General features: G+C 44.7%; 2 protein-coding genes across 4 annotated transcripts in view; one reads left to right on the forward strand and one right to left on the reverse strand.

Moving 5' to 3' along the window:
- Positions 1 to 9675, forward strand: part of LOC118362445 (cysteine-rich motor neuron 1 protein-like) — a 51783-nt gene extending 42108 nt beyond the window's left edge. For all 3 annotated transcript variants that reach the window (XM_035742782.2, XM_035742781.2, XM_052486183.1), the window contains exons 12-15: positions 4342 to 4563; positions 5368 to 5493; positions 6020 to 6198; positions 6765 to 9675. In XM_035742782.2, the coding sequence (XP_035598675.1) occupies positions 4342 to 4563; positions 5368 to 5493; positions 6020 to 6198; positions 6765 to 6956 (719 nt within the window). In that variant the 3' untranslated portion in view covers positions 6957 to 9675. The remainder of the gene's footprint in view (positions 1 to 4341; positions 4564 to 5367; positions 5494 to 6019; positions 6199 to 6764) is intronic.
- Positions 9676 to 10343: 668 nt separating this feature from the next.
- The window catches only part of eif2ak4 (eukaryotic translation initiation factor 2 alpha kinase 4), a 27556-nt gene continuing 24688 nt past the window's right edge, over positions 10344 to 13211 (reverse strand). Inside the window, exons 38-39 of the mRNA XM_052486184.1 lie at positions 13091 to 13206; positions 10344 to 10795 (exon numbers count right to left, since the gene is read on the reverse strand). Of these exons, the coding sequence (XP_052342144.1) occupies positions 10738 to 10795; positions 13091 to 13206 (174 nt within the window). The 3' untranslated portion in view covers positions 10344 to 10737. The remainder of the gene's footprint in view (positions 10796 to 13090; positions 13207 to 13211) is intronic.

The following is a 13211-nucleotide window of genomic DNA, read 5'->3' on the forward strand; positions in this document are numbered from 1 at the left end:
CCCCTCACTCCTCCCCCTCCACCCGTCCCATCACCACCTTCCCCCACCCCCACCACCACCTCCCCCACCCCTCACTCCTCCCCCAGCCCCCAGCCCCTCACTCCTCCCCCAGCCCCCAGCCCCTCACTCCTCCCCCAGCCCCCAGCCCCTCACTCCTCCCCCTCCACCCGTCCCATCACCACCTTCCCCCACCACCACCTCCCCCGCCCCTCACTCCTCCCCCGCCCCTCACTCCTCCCCCTCCACCCGTCCCATCACCACCTTCCCCCACCACCACCTCCCCCGCCCCTCACTCCTCCCTCCAGCCCCCAAGCAAGAGCCTCACAAATCAGAAATGCATGACAGCCCCTGAAACCCACAGAGCCTCCTTGGGAATGCTCGGCTAGTTGCGTTATCACCACATCTCCCACCACAAAATCAGATTGTAAGAGGCAGCCCTTTGATATATGTATGGTTCTGTCTCTGAAGAATGTGGGAATAACACACATTTCAATGACAGGCCCCTTGATGTATGTGTACATTGTGGAAGAGTAAGAATGGCACAGGAATGGATAGCTGCCGTTTTACAGGCTATTTTGAGTGGGAATTTTTTTGTATAATGTTTACACCATCATTATCTATGACCGTAAAGAGCTTCTGGACATCAGAAAACGATCACTAATGTCGATTTTGATGAAAATTTTGAAGTTGGCGGCGCTGAAAATACTGCTCACCACGGACCAGCCCCCAGTCCCAAAGACTTGGAAGAGAACGAGACCATAGTATTTTCCAAGAGAGTTTTCATCAATATTTTTGGTATCAGTTTATTAACCACTACCAACCGATGCTGGCACTAAGATGGCACTCAACGAGCTGTATAGGGCCATAAGCAAATACTAATCCAGAGTCGGTACTCCTAGTGGCTAGTGATTTTAATGCAGGAAAACTGAAATAAATAAGGTGGCACCGGAGAAGAAGGCTGCCGTTTTACGTGTCCCCAAACAATTGCGTTTTTTTGTTTCTTTGCTTTGTTTGTAACTTATTTTGTACATAATGTTGTCGTTACCATCTCTTATGACCGAAAATAACTTCTGGACATTAGAACTGAGATTACTCACCACGGTCTGGCAGAATCCTTTTTTTCCTTTAACGAGTCTGACGAGCTCGACGTGAATGTTATACTGCTCTCCTGGGAAAAGGCCCAGATCCCTGTGATTTGCGTGAAGAGAAGGCGGAGAAAAAGGGGCAAAGGGCAGGCTGCCTTCTGAGAATTCATAGGCGATCGAATAAACCCCCCAATAAACCCCCCACGGCGGACAATGTATTTTTGTAAATAACCGCTGGTGGACAATATCTAAGGAAGTCTCGAGCTATTGCTCGCCTGAGGTAGAGTATCTCATGATAAGCTGTAGACCACACTATTTACATAGAGAGTTTTCATCTGTATTTTTCAGAGCTGTTTACATCCCAGTACAGACTGAGGCTGGCACTAAGGCCGCATTGAATGAGCTGTATTCCGCCATAAGAAAACAAGGAAATGCTCACCCAGGGGCGGCGCTCCTAGTAGCTGGGGACTTTAATGCAGGGAAACTTAAATACGGTTTACCTCATTTCTATCAGCACATTAAATGTGCAACCAGAGGGAAATAAACTCTGGACCACCTTTACTCCACACACAGAGATGCATACAAAGCTCTCCCTCGCCCTCCATTTGGCAAATCTAACCATAAATCTAACCTCCTGATTCCTGCTTATAAGCAAAAATGAAAGCAGGAAGCACCAGTGACTTGATCAATAAAAACGTGGTCAGATGCAGCAGATGCTAAGCTCCAGGACTGGAATATGTTCCGGGATTCCTCCAATGGCATTGAGGAGTACACCACATTAGTCACTGGCTTCATCAATAAGTGCATCGATGACGTTGTCCCCACAGTGACCGTATGTACAGTGGGGCAAAAAAGTATTTAGTCAGCCACCAATTGTGCAAGTTCTCCCACTTTAAAAGATGAGATTTTCATCATAGGTACACTTCAACTATGACAGACAAAATGAGAAAAAAAATCCAGAAAATCACATAGATAGGATTTTTAATGAATTTATTTGCAAATTATGGTGTAAAAAACGTATTTGGTCACCTACAAACAAGCAAGACTTCTGGCTCTCACAGACCTGTAACTTCTTCTTTAAGAGGCTCCTCTGTCCTCCACTCGGCACCTGTTTGAACCTGTTATCAGTATAAAAGACACCTGTCCACAACCTCAAACAGTCACACTCAAACTCCACTATGGCCAAGACCAAAGAGCTGTCAAAGGACACCAGAAACAAAATTGTAGACCTGCACCAGGCTGGGAAGACTGAATCTGCAATAGGTAAGCAGCTTGGTTTGAAGAAATCAAGTGTGGGAGCAATTATTAGGAAATGGAAGACACACAAGACCGCTGATAATCTCCCTCGATCTGGGGTTCCACACAAGATCTTACCCCGTGGGGTCAAAATGATCACAAGAACAGTGAGCAAAAATCCCAGAACCACACGGGGGGACCTAGTGAATGACCTGCAGAGAGCTGGGACCAAAGTAACAAAGCCTACCATCAGTAACACACTACGCCTCCAGGGACTCAAATCCTGCAGTGCCAGATGTGTCCCCCTGCTTAAGCCAGTACATGTCCAGGCCCATCTGAAGTTTGCTAGAGAGCATTTGGATGATCCAGAAGAAGATTTGGAGAATGTCATATGGTCAGATGAAACCAAAATATAACTTTTTGGTAAAAACTCAATTCGTCGTGTTTGGAGGACAAAGAATGCTGAGTTGCATCCAAAGAACACCATAACTACAGCTCAGCATTCAACACCATAGTGCCCTCCAAGCTCATCATTAAGCTAAAGACCTTGGGACTGAACACCTCCCTCTGCAACTGGATCCTGGACTTTCAGAAGGGCCTCCCTAGGTGGTGAGGGTAGGCAACAACACATCTGCCACGCTGACCCTTTACCTTTACACAGGGGCCCACAGGGGTGCGATCTTAGTCCCACAAGTACTCCTTGTTCACCCACGACTGCGTGGATGCGCACGGCGACGATGAGACAGCCTGTACGGAAGAGGTCAGAGACCTGGCCATGTGGTGCCAGGACAACAACCTCTCCCTCAATGTCAGCAAGACAAAGGAGATGATGATGGACTACATGAATCGTCGTCCACACAAACCAACACAGTCGTGGGTGGCAGGAGGCTAAAATGATTTGGCATGGGCCCACAGATCCTCAAAAAGTTATACAGCTGCACCAGTGAGAGCATCTTAACTGGATGGATCACCCCCTAGTATGGCCACTGGCTGCATCACCCCCTAGTAAGGCCACTGCTTGGCATCAGACCGCAAGACGCTACAGATGGTAGTGTATACGGCCCAGTACATCACTGGGGCCGAGCTCCCTGCCATCCAGGACCTCTATACCAGGCCTTTTCAGAGGAAGGCACAATAAATTCTCAAAGACTCCAGTCACCCAAATCAAAGACTGTTCTCTCTGCTACCGCACGGAAAGCAGTGCCGACGCACCAAGTCTGGAACCCTGAACAGCTTCTACGCCCAAGCCATAAGACTGCTATATAATTAGTTAAATAGTTAATCAAACAGCTTCCCAGACTATCTGCATTGACCTTTTCTGCACAAACTTTTATGACACATCACATAGGCTGCTGCTACTGTTTATTATCTATCTTGTTGCCTAGTCACTTTGTTCCTTAGTTCTATGTACATATCTACCTCATACCCCTGCACATCGACTCGGTACTGGAACCTCTTATATAAAGCCAAGTTATCGTTCCTCATTGTGTATTTATTATTACGTGTTTTACTTTTCTATTATTTCTCTTTTTTCTTTCTCTCTGCATTGTTGGGAAGTAAGCATTTCACTGTTAGTCCACACCTGTTGTTTACGAAGCACGTGATGAATAACATTTGATTTGATTTACATTCGTGTTGAGATGTGTATAGTCTAGCTAAGCTTTTGTCACAGACAGGCCATTGATCTATGGGCCTATGGCTATGAGACACAGATATAAGCCTGAGAGTTAACTGACACAGCTCAGCACAGCAGCCATGTCTTCCCTAAGTCCCTAGTCAAATCAAATCCAATTTTATTTGTCACATACACATGGTTAGCAGATGTTAATGCGAGTGTAGCGAAATGCTTGTGCTTCTAGTTCCGACAATGCAGTGATAGTCATCAGCTAGCTTCCTGCTAGAATTTACCATACAGTAAAACCATCTTATTGCAAACACGGGTGAACAGTCCTAATAACCACTCTGGATTAACGTGTTATACTGCCTTGCTGTGCCTCTCTCTCCATCCTTCCATCCACAGAGGACAAGCAGGGTCCCCAGCTCCCGGTGAGCACCAGTCAGCAGGAGTACTGTATCTCCAGCGAGGGAGATGTGCTTTTGGCTGGGGACACCTGGAAGGCCAATGCCTGCACCAGCTGCACCTGCAACAATGGAACCATTCAGTGTTTCTCCCAGCGCTGCCCGCCTGCCAACTGCAGGGTGCCCGTCCTGCGCAAAGGCCAGTGCTGCCCTCACTGTCTGGGTAAGTGAATGTGTATGTGTGAGAGTGAGTCTGTCCGTGGAACTAAACTCCTGGGAATGTCTAGATGGGTGAGAGCACACTGCCTTGTTAGCCTCTCTAATGATGTCCACTGTAATTCTAGTGTGTAGTATATTTGTGTCTTGTGAAAAATCCCATATTAAGTATGCATTAAAACAAGTTATTCCTTTGGGACAAGGTACAGCTTGTTATTGAGAACATTATTATTCACAGTGTAACTTGTAGGAAGGGAGGAACAGTTTTCAAACTTAGCTAGAATAAAGCAAGCGTGTGTGAGACGCGTTCTGGGGGCCTGTTTCGCTGGCACTGCTTGGGCAAACACCGTTACTCACAGCAACATTCCATGTGACACAACTCACTCAGAGTGAAAACATTCCCCAAGCATCCGCACATTAACACGTGTTTCCTGTCTCCGGCTGAGCCGACCCGCCACTCTCAATGCCGGCACAGGAAGGCAAAGCTCCATGTCAGCTTTTCCTATAGAGGAAAACCTCGGCACAGGCATGCATTGTTCCCTCTGATTTGTGACCGTTTCATCTCAGCTTTGTTTTGGTTATTTGCTCGGTGGAAAACAGCACTTTTACATAATACTCTTGACAAAAGGAGGTCATGGAAGCTTAGGGAACACATCCCGTAAACACACCTTATCTACAGACACTCCACCCAACCATAACCTTCTGTTACATTGATCTGGGATGTGGGATTTGTTTTCAGCTCAAGTGTGTTTGACATTACGTACGTGGGTTGCTTTGTGACTTATTTGTGATTTTCTTCTTTGGTTTACAGAAATGACAACAACGTCTGTTCCAATGATGGTGTCGACCAAGGCCCCCAAGACCAGGGTTACTACCACAGTGGACAATACAGTCTGGATCACCACTGTCCCTTTGCCTCCTATCATTGCTGCTACAGGTACTGTCTGTCTGTCCATCTCTCTTTCTCTCTTTCTCTCTTGCTCACTCACTCACTCACTCACTCACTCACTCACTCACTCACTCACTCACTCACTCACTCACTCACTCACTCACTCACTCACTCACTCACTCACTCACTCACTCACTCACTCACTCACTCACTCACTCCCTCCCTCCTATGGCCCACAGAGATGGTTAAATGATAGGTAAAAACTGCTTCAGACCTGTGACTTGGTATCATTGTCCATACTTTCCCAGCCAGCCTGTTGATGATGTTTACATTGTTGTGGGGCAATGGGAATGCTTTGACAAAGGAGATAAATGCACACTGACACACATTCATCTGGAGACTGTATCTAAACGTATTGGCCAGGAAAAACTGCCAAACACCTAGGAAGGACATGAGCTGCTTTTTCATTTAAATTGATTAGAAGGGGAATAATGTAATGTAAATATTGGCCTGTGTGACAGCAGTATGTGTTGTCCAGTCTGTTGGGGAGAGCTGATATTGATATTCCCTGCAGATGGTAACAACCTGGGAGAGAACATCCCCAGTCAAACTGAGATGGCTCTCATCTACCAATCAGCTGCCTGGATACTGGCCGGTCTTCTCCTGGCCATCGTCATCTTCCTCATTGTGGCAGTCCTCATTAACAAGAAGAAAAAGTGGGTGCAGATGTCGTGCTACAGCGCCCCCAAGAAGGTGAGAGGCATTGTGGGTAAAGCCGCTCATTAGGCCCAGTACTGTACGTACAGCTTACGGAAAAAGACTATTCACAAATGAATTGCAACCCAGCACCGAAATGCCTCATGATTCTGCCCGATATGTTGGTATGGGATTGCTGCCCAAACTCAGACCACTATGGTGCTAAATCATAGCACCATAGCGGGGCGGTGGGCCGTTGTTTTAGGATCTAATCTGTGGGTGGGTCGTGGGTTTTCCTTGATCTTCCAGCTCCTGCTACAATTCATGTTCAGGGTGTCATAAAGTAGGGATTAATGTATTTTTCCAGCACTTAATTCTGATGGAGCACTTTGAACTGTGTCAAGTTTATCATAAAATGTGATCGTTTTACAACGCCCCCATGAAATGAGATTAGAGCAGCACAGAAAATCGTAATTCGTCACATGGTTTCCGAAAAAGTCTCTCCCGTCCTAACTAGACATGACAACACAAAGCAGTAGGATTCAATCAATGTAGCTGACAAGACCTGTTGTGTGAAAATAAAGTAATTGATATTTACATTTTTTCCTTTCCTCCTTTCCTAGACTGTGATCCTGAAGAAGCAAGCGAATAAGAACTCGGTGGTGTACATGGAACCTTCAAAGGAGAACAAGTTCCAGAGCGTGAAGAATGACTGTGGCATCAACTTCTCCCCAGAGATGAGCTCACCATGTGGGGAGAGGATGCTCATCCCCCGGGCCAAGCTGAGTACGGGCCAGGGCAGGGGACAGCGCTAGACCCCCCTCCCCCTAAACACCAACCCCCGTTCACCAGACCCCCAAACTCTACGCTGCCCAAAGGGCTACCAAGCACCACCTCTTCTCTCTTTCTCACATTTTCATGGTGATCGATCCACAACAATGCAATGCAACTGCCTGTTGCTTTATCATACTGCTGGTACAGTGAGGAGAGACTGGGGAGGCAGGAGGATGTGGCCACAGAGTGACAGTAAGCCAGCGAGGCTACTAGTCAGCCAGCGAGGCTACTAGTCAGCCAGAGAGGCTGCTAGTCAGCCAGAGAGGCTACTAGTCAGACAGAGAGGCTACTAGTCAGCCAGAGAGAGCTCTGAAATGTGAACATGATCATCATCACTTCACACCTCCTCTGGAACTAGAACATGAAACTAATTGGAGGAATATAACAGCTTCAGGACAGGGGTTTGGGTTCTAGTCGAGGGGCTCTAGTTTGCTGTTTTCTATGTGCCGCAGGACAGCAATTGATTCATCAACAATTGTTTTAGTGATGCCAATTTAGCCGGTCTTCCAGTTGTAATCAAAATTGGATGGGAGGGTAAGTCAATTATCAGATGAATGGCTAATTCCATGACTCGCTCCTCTCCCCAGTCAATGACTTTGAGCAGAACCCAGCAGACTATGGCCCAGAAAAATAAAGAAACCCAAACTCCTGCTTTAGAACGTGTGGTTTCCATCTTAGTTTAAAAATATATATATATTTCTGTGTGTAATAGTTGTAGTGTTTTTCTTGGTCAAGCCTCGTTTTTGTTATGGAAGTCTCCATGGTGGCAAGATTAAAACATTGTAAATGCCAGACTAAACATTCCCCATCGATGCAAAGGAATGAAACTCTTCTATTCCCACTTACTGTAGTGGTTTCTGTCTGCCTCAAAGGTGATGACCAAAATCATTCCATTCTGAAAACAACCAACCACCCTGGGAAGAGGGAAAACAGTGTGAATGTATTCTGCCTCAGCTGTGAAGCCAGTGTGTCTGTCTGTAATACAGTAAGGTTCTTCACCCTTCTGTACTCAACAACTCCCTTTAGAAGGAATCATCCCATTGGCTGGACTTCATCTACAAATGGGAATGGACTTCAAGATTAGGTGGATTAATACTAATCCAGACTGTTATTTTATAGCTTGCAGATAAGAGGACTCATTACAGGAAACTACAGAAGCAGTTCCAGACAGTTACTCATGAGGAATGTCAACATACAATAAGCCTCACTTATATAACTTCATTTACTGCTGTGCGTAAACATGAGCTACTGTTTCCAGAGAATGTTAACATACATTAGTAGCCTTTATTGTTTAGCCTTAATGTTTTTCATATTTCATTGTTTCTCCTGTAATGACTTGTGCCATGTATTCCATGCCAAGGTCACCTGACTGAAGGTCTCCCCATTCCCACCAGTTTATAACATATTACAATGAACAGGGGCAAGGGTCTCAAGGAGACTCTGCTATGAAATGCAAATAATGGTACATTCCAACAGCGCATGTTCGTAAAATGTAGCACTTTTGTTAGGATCCAGTGTTTTAAAAAGCTGTGGGTGAGATTCCTGGCGGGATAAAGGCCTAATCAAGGATTTGATGGGCATATTTAGCACATGGAGGTGATGAATCACTCAAGTAAACATAATGGTGCAGCAAATTCTAGGCTTATTTAACAATCTGATCAACCTAGTGAAATAGATGTGCTTCAGAGCATTACAAAACAGACTGGGGTTTAATAGGAAATCTTTGGATCTGATTTCATAGTTACATTGCCAGTCTCTCGATACAAAGACCATTGTGATGCCAAAACTGTGTGGAGACAAATACAGATATCCACTGAAGAGTTTCAAAAGTAATTCAGTAGATTTGGGTCTGTTTGATTCACAACCATGTGGTTTAAATTAAGGGAAGAGGAGACTTGTAAAAGTTATTTGTTTTTCCTATGTGTAAAAAAAGGTAGATAAAAGTAGTACAGAAGTGTACCTTATTTATTTTTTCACATAGCTTTATTTATGAATACTAAAGTATAGTTTGAGTTAATGACATGTTATTGGCAAATGAACTTGGTAGCCAAAGCTGCTGTACATTTGAGGTATTGTAAGCCATTTACCATTTCCATCTGCTTTGTTTTTCAAGCCTATTTATTTTACTGTTGCAAACTGTAAATACATGTTTCTTTGCTGTTGAACTGTAACATTTATACTTATTTTGAAAAACAAAATGTGTGAACAAAAATTACTTTTACGTTTAACATTTGGGAAGACATTTCAGTGCTTGTGACATTTTCATGGTGACATGTTTGCAATGAGAAGTGTGACGGAGCTGGCTGATGCACCGTGCTTTTAAAAAAAGACTGGAAATCCCAACAAATAAAATGAATATCAACTTAGCAACAGTTGGGTTCAAAAGAGGTAACATATCATAGCATGGTTAGATGTGACATCTGTTCCTTTATCTACTCTTGCCCAGTGCTGCCGAAGGGGATCTGCTTCCTGGGCTCCCGAGTGGCGCTGCGGTCTATAAGGAGAGGTGTCACTAGTCCTTGGTTTCAAATCCAGGCTGTATCACATCTGGCTGTGATTGGGAGTCCCATAGGGTGGCACACAATTGGCCCAGCGTCGTCCGGGTTTGCCAGTCATTGTAAATAAGAATTTGTTCTTAACTGACTTGTCTTGTTAAATAAAGGTTCAATATAAAAATTATTCTCTCACTTAAGTTTCCCAAAGGTTTTAAAGTTTCCTTTCTCTCAAGCGTAGTTGCTCTACTCTTCTTATCTGTGTTGTGTTAGCGAATGGGGAACACCGGGGATGTGTATTTGGTGTTTCTCACAGCCCACAGGACTATACGGATGAGGCGTGAGTGGGGAATGCAGCGGCCAGATCTCAGTTTCACACTCGGGGCTTCATAAAACAGAAAACCAGAAAGGTTTTGAACCAGAAAGGCTTGAACAGACAACCTGAAGAATTCCGTTTGACTTGTCTGTCACCGTTTGCTCATAAAGCTCAACATGAGGAAGTGAAGATTGGTCCAAAAACACAAGAAATCAACCATTTAAGGAGCTTTTTCTCAAAGATTAGATTCTTACAGCATAACGGTTAAACCAATTATTAGTGTGGTCACAATGGCTTTTTGATACCAGAGGTCACATTCAACAGGAACATTTTGTGAAATTCAGAGTACTAGTCAAACACCCCATAGATCACTCAGTAAAATAATATCCACAGTCCATAGCTAATTATCAAGTTTCTCAGCTAAATCCAAGTTTCTCAGCTAATCCAAGGTTTGAGCTAATCCAAGGTTTGAGCTAATCCAAGGTTTGAGCTACTTTGTTTTATGAACACATCCATTGTCTTCGCAGACTGGGGCATTCTCAAAGAAGAGAACCACAAACTGAGGGAAAATGTGATTTATTGCCATTAATCATGTCACTTAAAAAATATGGAATTGGACATTATTTTCGAAAACATTATCTGCAATCAAAAAAACCTTCCGCTTCAGAATGTATATGAGCTGTTCCATTAAGGCAGGTACAGTAAGGTTAAAAACTGTCTTGGTCTTGTGGTAGGGAGTAACACAATGCTGTGAGCTTCAGGGTAACAGCTGATTGTACCTGGATTACATTTCAACACTTACTTTTGAATTTGGGTTCACTCTGAAAAGGAAAGTCACAGAATAAAGCTGTCAACTTCTTCAAACAGATACTGTTTCACAAAATTGAAAAGCACAGGAAGCCCGTTGTGCTGGGAGCAGCTTGGAGCTTGTCCTGGGCAGAAACATCTTCGGTTTCACAGAAGAATCTTGTAGTAATCATCCTTGTAGCTGTACAAAACCACCACAGCAACTCTGCAAAGACAACACACTCATCAAGTCGAAAACTTGATATTTAATGTATGTCCAAAACAACCCCACTGTGTGTCCACTAGCAGACATCCGTCCACTAGCAGACATCCGTCCACTAGCAGACATCCGTCCACTAGCAGACATCCGTCCACTAGCAGACATCCGTCCACTAGCAGACATCCGTCCACTAGCAGACATCCGTCCACTAGCAGACATCCGTCCACTAGCAGACATCCGTCCACTAGCAGACATCCGTCCACTAGCAGACATCCGTCCACTAGCAGACATCCGTCCACTAGCAGACATCCGTCCACTAGCAGACATCCGTCCACTAGCAGACATCCGTCCACTAGCAGACATCCGTCCACTAGCAGACATCCGTCCACTAGCAGACATCCGTCCACTAGCAGACATCCGTCCACTAGCAGACATCTGTCCACTAGCAGACATCCGTCCACTAGCAGACATCCGTCCACTAGCAGACATTTGTCCACTAGCAGACTGTTGATGTTTCCATATGCAAAGGGAATGTAGAACACTTGCTATGGCCATCAAAAACAGACAATAACCTATAACTGTTTTATTGTGTAAGTCTACCACACCAGATAAAGTCTGTTTAGCTGTTTAACTGGCCAGTTCATTGTGTAAAAACAGCCTCATTGGACTATTTCAAATCAACTCAATAGACTATTTCTATTCATTGTCACCTTAATCATTATTGGCCCTAGCTTTCCATTCTTTAACAGGGCATTTTAGATGACCAGGGAGGAGGGTGGGGGAGGATGGGGGGGCAGCTAGTCTGTTTTGAAGTACATGAAATAGTGGCTGTAGCTGTAAGACTGGGGCAGCTCAATGACTGGGTCCTATGGGTAGTTTACAGGCACAGTGCAGCCAAGTGACTGTTGACTACTGTGGCCTTTGGCCCACTCATCTTGTCTTCTCTGTGCCCTAGTTCTAGCCAAAACAAACACAAAAACACCCACTGTGAATATATCCATTGTTAGCGAGCCCAAATGATGTTGTCAGTAAACACTTTTCCCTTAACGGTGAATGAGTACACACAGGAAATTAAAACCAACTGCTCTGGACAGTCTACGAAGAGCCCAGATGGAACCATAGAAAGAGGCTGGATGGAACCATAGAAAGAGAACATAGGTCAAATCCTACATGTTCCTTGTTCTGAAAATCCAAATGAAGCTAGGCAGTGCAAAAAAAAATAGAGTTTAGCCAAGTCTTTGAGCAGCGCTATAGGCAGCGAGTCTGATATTAGCCCAGGCTCCTGTAGACAGCTTGCAGTGGGGCTTTAGCCCTACATGTGACCTGGCCTATGGCCCAGGACTCTAGGTGTCACAGTGGAAACAACCAGACAGCAGACAGACAAGCAGTCCAAACCTTTCCCCCAGATTCCAAATGGAAATCTGATCATCTGAGGAGTTGTTTTAGAGACTAGTTATCTCTGACCTGATCATCTGAGGAGTTGTTTTAGAGACTATAGTTATCTCTGACCTGATCATCTGAGGAGTTGTTTTAGAGACTAGTTATCTCTGACCTGATCATCTGAGGAGTTGTTTTAGAGACTATAGTTATCTCTGACCTGATCATCTGAGGAGTTGTTTTAGAGACTACAGTTATCTCTGACCTGATCATCTGAGGAGTTGTTTTAGAGACTATAGTTATCTCTGACCTGACCATCTGAGGAGTTGTTTTAGAGACTACAGTTATCTCTGACCTGATCATCTGAGGAGTTGTTTTAGAGACTACAGTTATCTCTGACCTGATCATCTGAGGAGTTGTTTTAGAGACTACAGTTATCTTTGACCTGATCATCTGAGGAGTTGTTTTAGAGACTACAGTTATCTCTGACCTGATCATCTGAGGAGTTGTTTTAGAGACTACAGTTATCTTTGACCTGATAAACTGAGGAGTTGTTTTAGAGACTACAGTTATCTCTGACCTGATCATCTGAGTTGTTTTAGACTATAGTTATCTCTGACCTGATCTGTTTGAAGAGTTTACTGACCTCCGCCTACCTGGGGTATGGGCTGGGGTTTTCTGATGTTTGCTGGACACAAAAGGAAGTCTGGTTTTTAAAGGGCCTTTAATGGTCTCTACCGTTTTCCTCCGGTTTCATGATTTTTAATAAAAAGGCGAGTTGGGCCTGAGTGAGGCCCTGGGAGCACACAGGGGCGAGGCGATGGGGTATACTGCCCTGCTCTCTCACACTGGCTGGGCTCGCCTGCCCTGAGACACCCATACGCTGTTCAAAACAGCCCAGTAACCACAGGTACAACTACGCACCTTTTCATGATTTTGAAGCGGTGGATCTCCTCGCAGATGGACTTGAGGTAGCGCTGCTTGGGGAGACGCGACAGCAGATGTTTAACGCTGATATTGAACGACTCATCTCCATCAAACTACA

The sequence above is a fragment of the Oncorhynchus keta genome, chromosome 29 (genome assembly GCF_023373465.1).
Source record: "Oncorhynchus keta strain PuntledgeMale-10-30-2019 chromosome 29, Oket_V2, whole genome shotgun sequence".
In the NCBI taxonomy this organism is placed as follows: domain Eukaryota; kingdom Metazoa; phylum Chordata; class Actinopteri; order Salmoniformes; family Salmonidae; genus Oncorhynchus; species Oncorhynchus keta.